The sequence below is a fragment of the Callorhinchus milii genome, unplaced genomic scaffold (genome assembly GCF_018977255.1).
Source record: "Callorhinchus milii isolate IMCB2004 unplaced genomic scaffold, IMCB_Cmil_1.0 Scaffold79, whole genome shotgun sequence".
Lineage (NCBI taxonomy): Eukaryota > Metazoa > Chordata > Chondrichthyes > Chimaeriformes > Callorhinchidae > Callorhinchus > Callorhinchus milii.
In genome coordinates this window covers 165,503-177,519 of record NW_024704820.1, presented here as the reverse complement: position 1 = coordinate 177,519, position 12,017 = coordinate 165,503, and the positions used below count along the sequence as shown (strand labels likewise).

Sequence of the window (12,017 nt, the reverse complement as noted above, 5' to 3'; positions counted from 1 at the left end):
TATATTTCTAAGCATGTATGTAGAAGAATATACTGCCGATATTAATAAAAAAATGTCCCTTAGGACATAACATACACCCATAAAATACACAGTCTCAACAACGTGATAAGGCACAATTTTAAGGATAATTATTGTTATCAGGACAAGTAGACCCTACCACCATTTTGGAAGTTTTCTTGGAAAAGGCACGTGCTTGTGAATTGGCTACTCCATTCTGAATCACATTTCTCCAACACTGATGCATTAGGTCAAGAGAAGTAGCCAGCCATTATTCAAGGGCACCCGAGTGAAGAGGTAAGAGTACTCTTAAAAGGGAATGAAAGATTGAGATTTTAGGGAGCATAATTCCTACCAATTATTTTTCCAACTGACATGCTAAAAGGTATGGCAACGTGTACTTTTACCTTTAATACAAATCTTCCAGTTTCTTGTCCAATAAGAACCTCTTGTTACACTCAGCTGCTCCACTGTAATCATTAACTAAGAAGAACTATTGACATTCCACAGTAGATCCGTTCATAACAGTAAGAGTCAACATTTCCGATGAACAACTGGGAAATAATATGGAGCCTCTAAACTCTGGAAAACATGGTACCACTATGTATAGCTTACACTCTTTCTCTTTATTAAGCAACAATGGACATTCACTGAACTACTTTCTTAAGAGAACAGAAAATATAACCAAAATAGCCCTGGTCAACAACAACAACATTGTAGCTATACATATTTCACGTCGGGAGGACGACCCAAGGCGCTGGACAGTGTACAGCATTTCAGACCCGGGGCCAGGGAGGGAGAAGGGAGGGGAACGATGACACGGTCGAAGAGAAGGGTTTTGAGGCTATGGATGGGGCGAGGTGGAGTGATTGGGGGATGGAATTCTAGAGGTTGGGGGCAGAGTGGCTGAAGGCTCTCCCGCCAATGGTGGGGCGGGTGGGTCGAGGGACGTGGAGCAGACTGGAGCCAGCTGAGGAGGAGGAGCGAGCGCGTTGGTAGAGGTAGTGTGAAGCGAGGCCCTGGAGGACTTTGTAAGTGAGGACCAATGGAGGGAGGAGTTGGGAAGACTGACAAGCAGGTTGAGCATGAAGGTGATGAAGGCCTGACAAGAGTTTCAGTGGCCTGAGGTGTGAGTTAGTGGTGGAGTCGGGCAATGTTTCAGAGGTGAGGGAAGGCAGAGCGGGTCATGGCTTGGATGTGGGGAAGAAAATACAGTTGAGGATCGAACAAGACATCTAGGTTGCTGACTGACTTGGTAAGTTGTAGTGTGGAGATTGATGCTGCCAGAGGTGCTGAGGCGGTGGCACGAGCCAATCAGGAGGGCCTCAGTCTTGTTCACATTCAACTGTAGGAAATTTGCCCTCATCCAGGACTTGATGTCCGACAGGCAGTCTGTCAGGACAGCAGTGGTCCTGGAGTTGAGGGTGGAGGCAGAAAGATAGAATTGGGTGTCATCCACATACATATGGAAGTTGATGATGTCACCAAGGGGGAGCATGTAGATATTAAAGAGAGGGCCAAAATTTGGTCAAAGTGACAAATGACATTCTGTCCATCTGCGACCAGAGCTCCCTCTAATGCCTCGTCCTCCTTGACCTCTCTGCTGCTTTCGACACTGTTGAACACTCTATCCTCATCCATCGCCTCCCCTCTCACCTAAACCTTCACAGCTCTGTCCTTGACAGGTTCAGATCGTACCTCTCACAACACCTCCACTTCATCTTCACAAACGGTTTCTCCTCTACCCCCTGCACCATCTTGTGTGGTGTTCCTCAGGGCTCTGTCCTTGGTCCCTCCTCTTCAATATCTGGATGCTCCTTCTTGGTGACATCATCTGCAGACATGGGGTCAACTTCCACATGTATGCGGATGACACCCAACTGGAATTCTCTGCCTCGATCCTTGACTCTAGGATCAGTGCTGTCCTGACAGAATGCCTGCCAGACATCAAATCCTTGATGAGAGCTAACTTTCTTCAGTTGAATGTCAACAAGACCGAGGCCCTACTGATTGGCTCCTGTCAGCGCCTCCTCATCTCAGGCACTGACAACATCACCATCCATGGTTGCACACTCCACCCTACTAAGCCAGTCCAGAAACTTGGCGTCTTATTTCACCCTCAACTATCCTTTCTACCCACATCTGTGCCATGACCCACTCTGCCTTCCCCCACCTCTGCAGCATTGCCCGGCTCTGCCACTGTCTCACACTGCAGGCCGCCAAAACTCTCATACATTCATGCATGTTGGCAAACTCCTGCTTGTCAGCCTCTCCAACTTCTCCTCCATGGGCTGCAGATCATCCAGAACTCTGCAGCCATTGTTCTCTCCCGCACCAGGCTCCGTGACCCTATCACCCCCATCGTCACCCAATTCCACTGGCTTCCACTGACTCCACAGGATACAGTTCAAGATCCTGGTCCTCACCTTCAAAGCCCTCCGCGGTTTGCTCCCGCCATCCCCAACCATCCTGCCTGCTCCCTCCGCTCAGCGGCTCCAGCCTGCTTCACGTGCCCCACCTCACTCACTGGCAAGCGGGCCTTGTGCCACTCTGCCCCCACCCTCTGAAACTCCATCCCACAGTCCCTCTGCAATGTCCCTCCCTTGTCTCCTTCAAGACCCATCTCAATATCCTCTGCTTGAACCATGCTTTCAATCACCCTGCTCCCCCTTTCCGCCCTCCGCCCTCCCGAATCCCGACCCCCAGCTCGGGTCCGAAATTCTGTCTGTCCAGCGCCTTGGGACGTCCTCCCGACGTGAAAGGCGCTATACAAATGTAATTTTGTTATTGTTGTTAACATTTCTCAACTTTCACCATAAGATTTACAGTAAAATCTTATGAAGAGCTTTGAGATGTCCTCCCAACATAAAGGCACTATATCAAAGCAAAGATTATTATTACTGCTGCAACACATGCTAGTAGTTTAGCCGCACCATGAATTCAGTACCAAAGAATGATATTTAAATCAGTTCCATATGTATTTAAAACAAAGTACAGTATTCCACCTCTACATTGTTTGAGGAAATTCCAACTTGGACATGATCAAATCTCCAATCTCTTTCCCCCCGCCCCTCACTCAAAACTAACTTTGAGTCCTGTAGCTGAGAGGTTAGAGCACTCACCTCGCAAGTGAGAGCACCTGGGTTCAATTCCCGGGCAGAACAAAACATTAGACAAGTTTCCACATGCCTGTGTTTACCAAGCAGTAAGTAGGAACCCAGTTGTTAGTGGATGGGCAGATCGCTTTTCCGAGGATAATAATCCATTAAAAAAAATTAGCTTAGTCACTCAATCCATGACTGTTTGCTGTGCGCAATTGGCTGCCCCGTTTCGCCCACAAAATTTACAGTCATTCTGTGATAATTTTAATCTAATCAACTAATTTTATCTTCAGAAAATCTAGTCATAAATGATATGTGTGAACGCGGGAAGTGAAGGTACAGCACAATCTGCTAAATTTAGTCGTCCTTCATTCACAAAGAACCATCAATGGTCCTGCAAAATTAGTAATTCAATGAACAGTTTAGACATTTACAAGTTTCCTTCCAGCAAAACTTTACAACTGTATCAAAACCTTTTGCAAGGCTACCTGATGACACGGCTTGCAAAGAAAAAACAGCCATTTTCCTACTGTTGATTGCTATCAGTGACCCTGCTTTAAAAAAGCGCAGGTAGGTGGACATGTCAAAAGAACATGATTGGTCTTTGCTGAGAAGTAGTACATAGTTGAATAGTTACCTCCCACTTGTAATCCAGGTTCAAAAATAAAAGGGAACAAAGTCCTCGTAGGCTGAGATATCCATTAGCATTCTCTACCTCACATCAAACCACTTTTAGCGGTGACAAACATAATAATAATAATCCTTGCATTTGATATAGCGCTTTTCACGTCGGGAGGACGTCCCAAAGCGCTTCACAGAACACACTGTAAAGTGAATTGAGTGTATATTTGTGGGCAAACGAGGCAGCAAATTGCGCACAGCAATGTCCCACAAACAGTCGTAGATTGAAAATGATCAATCAATTTTGGAGGGATTATTATTAGGCGTGTGGAGTAAGGAAACTTGCCCAAGGTTTCACCCTGCCTGGAATTGAACCCAGGTGTCTCGCTTGCAACCACTGAGCTACAGGACTCTACGTGAAACATGAAAATGAACTTCTTTTTTTAAAAAGGTTTTACAAATACATGGTTCACCTGATACCATTATACAATGATAACAACAACAAATTACACTTGTTCGGCACATCAAGGCCCTTCAAATGTTCGAGAATGCAGTGGGAAAGAAAAGGTGTCTAGAGCTGAAAGTCAGTACTGACCAGTTGGGTGTCAAGACTTTAGCAACTCAAGATAAATGTGACCACAGTATGTTGAGGAAAGAATATCTGAAACAAAGGCATTTGCAGAGTTTGGTCATCATTCCTCATTTGTAAAAATAAATTCCACTGTAATGCCAAAGAAAAGTTGACCTTACACAACTTTCACAAATATCCTTGAAGCTATTTCTGCAGTGCTGCAAACAGAGAAAGATAAACTATCTACAACAACTGCCTCAGCAAACTTGCCCAACAAAAATCACCAATGTAAAGTTCTTTCTATCCAGACATTTACATTTACAGACATTTACGTAATTCATACATAGTATGAAAAATATTTGTACTTCCCATGTGTACAATTGAAGCTTATAGTTCTATGCCAATCAATTTCCAGTCCAGAAAGATCAAAGATATGCATTTGTGTGAACTTTTCTAGCAGAGAGCTCAACTTTTCCACAACTATTTTTTAAAGTCAGAATGAAAAATAATAATCAAGTTACACATTAAATTGCAATTTTACAGCATCTGTTTAAACATATTTCCCCACATGAAGCTAAAGCAATCACTATAATAAGCAAAACACAATTGGCTCTAAATTATATATTGTAATATTGAACTATCGTAACATCGTCCGACTCCGCCACTACCTTAGCCCTCAGGCCGCTGAAACTCTTGTTCATGCCTTCATCACCTCCAGGCTCAACTTTGCAAACCCCCTGCTTGTCGGCCTTCCCAACTCCTCCCTCCACAGGCTGCAGGTAATCCAGAATTCTGCAGCCCGTGTCCTCTCCCGCAACAAACTCCGTGACCCCATTTCCCCTATTCTCGCCCGACTCCATGTCCTTCAGAGGATCCAGTTCAAGATCCTGGTCCTCACATACAAAGCCCTCCATGATCTCGCCCCACCCTACCTCTGCGACCTCCTAACCCCCTACCAACCCACCCGCTCCCTCCGCTCAGCCGGCTCTGGCTGCTCCACGTCCCCCGCCCCACCTGCCCCATCATTGGCGGGAGAGCCTTCAGCCACTCTGCCCCCAACCTTTGAAATTCCAACCCCCAGTCACTCCGTCTCACCCTCTCCTTAGCCTCCTTCAAGTCCTCAAGACCCTCCTCTTCGACCATGCCATCAGCCACCCCCTTTCCCCTCCCCTCTGACCCCAGCTCGGGTCTGAAATGCTGTACACTGTCCAGCGCCTTGGGACATCCTCCTGACATGAAAGGTGCTATCCAAATATAATCTTGTTGTTGTATCGAAAGATACAAACTTTTAAACCAATTTATCATACTAAATTGAATCATACAGTATTTTGCTTCTGAAGTCACATTTAATTAACTGAAAAAAAGTCACTTAAAGGGATTAAAAGTCTACAAAAGCCACCTAATCATAAGCAAGAATGCAACCATATATAATTTTACTGTAGTTGATCTCTTCAATTACGTATTGTTAGGACCTTGATACGTTGAATTCACAGTAAAGAGGGCCTATGTATGTATATATACACACACACATGCATATACATACATATGTGTATAATATTCACTTCATATGCCACCTGAATAGAAGTTCTACCTTTAGATTGTTATATTAAAAACACACGTTTTATGCTGTCTGTTCAGCAAGAAGTTTTGTGTAATTAAGAAAAATCTTGAATTTTCACAGCATGTTAAAACAGCTCAATGAACTTTGCAGTAACTACTTATTGGGTTTTTGCAACCAAACCGGGCAGGTACTTTCCACCCAACAAAGTCTTCGACAAACAGCCACAAATTTGGGTGAATAATAATAATAGCATTTGATATTGCACCTTATTATAACGTTCAGACATCGCAAAGCTCAAATTCTCAAATGAATAATTAATTCACCTAGAGCATTGCTGGACAGGGCAAATTCCCTTTATTTAAAATTACAGTTAAGTTGCATCATCAGCACATTTTTAAAAATCTTCAGTGATCCAAGAGGTAACATATTGCACTAATCGAAGGAAACATTGCTACACAATGAAGTAAATTTCACTTGAATAATTTACATTATATAAGTCTAAAATGTACAATATTTTAAAATAGTTTCACCGAGAAAACATAGTCGATCCACTTTACAATCTATTCCGTGAAGAGCTCTGAGGCATCTTGACGACTCAATAAGGCACTACATCAAATGCAAGGATTATTAATATATTTTAATGTACAATAACCTGATTTTAAAAAGGCAAGTGGTTTTCAGTTGATTTCACAAGCATTAGCCCTTAGTTCCTCTTGAATGAATGAAATACAATCTTCTCTCTGGCATCTAACAATGATGTACTGTAACGAGTTACCAAAAAGAGTAAGTAGCCATGTTGATCCACTGTTTTTTCTTCTTTTCCCTAAGGGGAAAGCATCTCCATTCTGCACCTGGTTGAGATCATAAAGACACCATTTCGAAATTGCAGCCATAAACCCCAGCTCCCAATTAAGGATTATCCTCAGTATTCAGCTTTAACCACACGTACATACATCTAAAAGACAATGTGGAACCTCTTTTTCATGTTTAGTATTTAATGGTGCATGTTTATTGCACCATTATATTAACACCTTCTATAGTAGAAACAAGGCACGGAAACATATGGTTGGGCTGATGCTGAGGACTCTGAATGTGACTTATCTAACAAGTCAAGATATTTAGAAGAGTCTGGATGTTAGAGCACATTCACAACACCTGTTCTGAATCACTGTGGGAACATTCGAGGTTACACTAATTTTCTTTCAATTGCCTAGTACCCAAGCCAAAGCAGTGCTGCAAACATAATTAAGATTTAAAATAGATAACTATAAAAGTATAAGACTACAAAAAGTAGCATTTCAAATCATAAGAGTTGTACACCACAAAAAGCGGCCATTCGGCCCATCGAGTTTGTGCCAGCTCTTTGAATAGAGATATTAATGTCAATCCCACTCCCCAGCCCTTTCCCCATAACCCTGCAAACCCGTCCTCCTCAAATACCCGTCCACTGCGTTTTTAAAAGTAGTTATCGAATCGGCCTCCACCACCCTTTCAGGCAATGCGTTCTAGATTCGAACAACTCGCTGCGTGAAAAAATTTCACCTCACCTCGAGTCACCAACACACCCACCAGTGGAAACAGTTTTTCCCTTTCTAACCTATCAAATCCCCTCATGATTTTGAAGACCTCTATTAGGTCTCCTCGTAACCTTCTCTGCTCCAATGAGAATAATCCCAGCCTCTCTAGCCTTTCCTCATAATCAAGGTCCCTCGTTCCTGGTACCATCCTCGTAAATCTCCTCTGCACCCTTTCCAATGCCTCTACATCCTTCCTATAGTGTGGTGCCCAGAACTGGGTGCAGTATTCTACCTGAGGCCTAACCAGTGTTTTATATAGGTTAATCATAACCTCCTGACTCTTGTACTCTATGCCCCTACTTATAAAGCCCAGTATCCCATATGCCCCTTTTACAGCTTTATCTGCCTGTCCTGCCACCTTCAAGGATTCATTTACCTGCACCCCCAGATCTCTCGGTTCTTTTACCCCCCTTAAGATTGTATTACCCGCCTATATTGCCTCCCATCATTCTTTCTACCAAAATGCATTACCTCGCATTTCTCCACATTGAAACTCATCTGCCTGTGCCTGCCCATTTTACCATTCTGTCTATGTATTCCTGCAGTTGGCTCCTATCCTTCTCACTGTTTTACTACCCGACCTAACTTTGTGTCGTCCGCAAACTTGGAAATGCTACTTGCTTTTCCCAAGTCCAGATCGTTTATATATATTAAGAAGAGCAGTGGTCCTAACACCGATCCCTGGGGGATGCCACTGTACACTTCCATCCAGTCAGAAAAGCCGCCGTTCACCACAACTCTCTGCTTTCTGTCTCCCAGCCAGTTCTGGATCCATGCTGCCACTGTCCCTTTTATACCATGGGCTTCTTTCTTTCTTACAAGTCTTTCATGTGGCACTTTGTCAAATGCCTTTTGAAAGTCCATATAAACTACATCAACTGCACTACCTTTATCCACCCTCTCCGTTACCTCATCAAAAAATTGTATAAGATTTGTTAGACAAGATTTGCCTTTAACAAATCCATGTTGGCTGTCCCTTATTAACCCATATTCTTCTAAGTGAAGATTTATTCTGTCTTGGATTATAGTCTCCAGGAGTTTCCCCACTACTGATGTTAGGCTGACTGGCCTGTAGTTCCAAGGTTTATCCTTCTGTCCCTTTTTGTACAGAGAAGTCACATTGGCCACTCTCCAGTCCTTTGGCACCATTCCTGTGTCCAGGAAGATTGAAAAATTGTAGCCAAAGCCTCCGCTATTGTACCCGTGCCTACCATAGTAACCTTGGTTGCATCCCGTCCGAACCGGGCGACTTATCTACCTTCAGCGCAGTCAACCTTTTCAGTACTTCCTTTCTGTTTATACTTAACCTACCCATTTCCTCTACCCTCTCCTCCGATACTGTGGCATTTGGTGCATCCACTTCTTTTGTGAAGACAGATGCAAAGTACTTATTCAGCACGTCAGCCATGCCCTCTGCCTCCACAATAAGATTTCCCCCTTGGTCCTTAATTGGCCCCACCCTACGTTTGACTAACCTTATTTTCTTGATATGCTTGTAAAATATTTTAGAATTCCCTTTAATGTTACCCACTAACTTTTTTTGTATAATCTTTTTGCCCCTCTTATTTCCTTTTTCAAACCTCTTCTGCACTTCCTATATTCTATTTGGTTGTCTTCTGTATATTGGGTTTGACATTTATAATAATAATAATCCTTGCATTTGATATAGCGCTTTTCACGTTTTCTTGATGTCTCAAAGCGCTTCACAGAATAGACTGTAAAGTGAATTGACCGTATGTTTGTGGGCGAAACCCGGCAGCCAATTGTGCACAGCAGTGTCCCACAAACAGTCGTAGATTGAAAATGACCTATTTATTATTGTTTTGTTTTGTCAATCCAAGGCGGTGCTGGGAATGTGCTGCATTGTTGGGAGGTGCCAGCCTTCAGATACGACAGATGTTGAACCAAGGTCCCACCTTCAAAAAGTGAAAAGAGTTTCTCCCCGTATCCTGGCCAACAATCCACAAACTATAACTAATGCAAGGATTATCATTTGTTAAAAGATCCCATGAGAATATTCAAGAGAAGAAGGGATTATCTCCCAGAGTTCTGACGGCTAATATTCCAGATTAAACAGTCATCTTTGCTGGCTCAGTTTGGTTTCGATATTCTTAAGCATGTTAATGGGTTTCCATGGAGTAAGGCGAGTTGGATGAAACTTAGTGATTTGTGTGAAACAGTGATTTGTGAAAAACATAAGTATGAATAACATTTGAAAGAGGATATTATTTAAGTTTTAACAGCACCATGTGAAGAAACATGTGCTTCAGCATCCTGCCAAATAATAATACAAAATCAACTCTAAATTCATGGAACAAAAGCGGATGGCTGAAAGATACATATTTTTCAAAAATATATAAATTGGGTGTTTCAAGTTCATGTACAATTCAAGTGCACGCACTGACTGACCACTAGATTTTTTTTTAAAAATGAGCAAAGGGCCAAGTCTTAAATTGCATTGAAAAGCCAAATCTATTCCAGGGAAAAATAGAAGAAAATCCAGTGCATACAAATCCAGGTCTTAATTTGCTTCTGGACTCAGATCAACAAAACAGTGACGTGACACTAAACTCTCAGCTGCAAATAACTGATTGACATGTTGTACTTTTTTTTTTGGGGGGGGGTGGGGGCGGGGAATTAAATGCAGCAAACAACTAGTGCTCCACACTATCAAAAAAAAGTTTGCTTTCCGAAAGCAAATGTAATGCTGCAGACTGACGAAAAATGTTGCACAACGACTCATGCAGCAAAGTCTTTCTTTGTCTGGCGCACCTCCACACTGTCCTCTTGAGTCACTGACTTTATGGAACTCTACAATATTTGTGTGTGTGTGTGTGGGGGGGGGGGGAGGGGGGGTTACCGGTTGCTTTTTATGGTTACCATCAAATCCACAGCTGTTTGTGTGGGACACTGCTGTGCCCAATTGGCTGCTGCTGCTGCTGCGATTCCCCTCCCAGCAAAATTACAAAGTCACTACACTTTTACGACATATTCTGCGAAGCGCTTCGAGACGGTCTCAATGAGGTGAAGAAGGCGCAGTGTCGAACGCAAAGATTCTTATTAGTGCGATTAAGCTACAGCACTGCTGCCCGCGATTGCGTGTTTACCAGGAGCAGCGCTTCAGCTGCAGCCCATCAGCCGGCACTGACCTGGTGCCCACTTGGAATTGAGGCATTGTGTACCTCCTCTCCGCCCCCCCACCAACCACCCGGAGTCAACCGCACTTGCTACCGGAAGTCCCGCCCTTCGTCCGGCCCCGTTGGCCGAGCGGAGGACCACCCCGGCCTTCCCACGCTGCCCATTGGTCAACGCGGGCGTCACTCAACCCATCAATCACGCCCACCCGGTCCCCCCGCCCCCCCCCACCGCGAGCCGTGACGGTTTGATTCAAGTTAGGTCGACTCGCTCCAGACTGCAAACTTGCGGCCTACTTAACATTTTTTTTAAAAAAATCTTATTTATTTTTTTAAAAAAATGTGAATCGGAACCATTTCTTTTTTTTAAAAAAAAAATCACACGCGGAGGGAATAATGGGACGATTTTAAACCCTTTCCCCCTTCCCCCCCAAAAAAAAATCGTGTCAAACCTCGCGGTCCTTCAGGCCCAGCAGCAAGACTTCCTCCATCAGAGTCAGGCGAGTCTCCTTACAGTCGCCTTTCTCCTCCTCCTCCTGCTCTTCCCGCCGCTCTTCGTCGTCGTCCTGGATTTTCTCCGCGTTCCTCGACGCCTCGGTTTTTCTCTGGACGAGGCCGGAGCTCCTCTGGGTGAGGTTGGACATGGCGCTCCGGTCGAGAGGAGTAGAAAAGGGAGCAGCTGAGCTGTCCACAGCCCCTTTTTTTTTTCCCCCTCCCCTTTAATGTTTGGATAGTAATTTTTTTTGTGTGTGTGGGGGGGGGGGGGGAGGGAAGGGAAGGGAAGGGAGGGGGAAAAAGGGAGGGCGAGAAAAAAAATCAGGAGTGAGGCTTCATCAAGTCCTTCTCTCTCTCCCTCTCTCTCTCTCCCCCACTCACACTCTCCCCGGGAACCTCTCGCTGGAGAAGCCGCCGCGTAACTCGCCGATTCTCCGCCAATATGGCGGCGGCCTCTGTGTTACGTCACAGTCTGGGAGGGCGCCTGCACTGAGCAGGCGCGAGGAGGAGGGGAGGGAGAGAGAGAAGGGGGAGGGGGGGGGAGAGAGAAGGGGGAGGGGGGGGGAGAGAGGGAGGGGGGGAGGGAGAAGGGGGAGGGGGGGGAGAGAGAGAAGGGGGAGGGGGGGGAGAGAGGGAGGGAGAGGGGGGGAGAGAGAGAAGGGGGAGGGGTACCTTCCCATAACAACAACACATTACATGTGTATAGCATCTTTCATGCCGGGGCGTCTCAAAGCGCTTAACAGGAATGCACTGAGTTGCAGCCCATACTGTATTTGTAATAATAATAATAATAATAATCCTTGCATTTGATATAGCGCTTTTCACGTCAGGAGGACGTCCCAAAGCGCTTCACGGAACACACTGTAAAGTGAATTGACTGTATATTTGTGGGCGAACGCGGCAGCCAATTGCGCACAGCAATGTCCCACAAACAGTCGTAGATTGAAAATGACCAATTTA

The 12,017-nt window shown here is 44.6% G+C and overlaps 1 protein-coding gene across 1 annotated transcript in view; it reads right to left on the bottom strand.

Moving 5' to 3' along the window:
* golph3a (golgi phosphoprotein 3a) overlaps positions 1-11,288 on the bottom strand; it is a 41,787-nt gene extending 30,499 nt beyond the window's left edge. The window contains exon 1 of the mRNA XM_007897162.2: positions 11,015-11,288. Within this exon, the coding sequence (XP_007895353.1) occupies positions 11,015-11,206 (192 nt within the window). The 5' untranslated portion in view covers positions 11,207-11,288. The remainder of the gene's footprint in view (positions 1-11,014) is intronic.
* Positions 11,289-12,017: the final 729 nt, after the last annotated feature.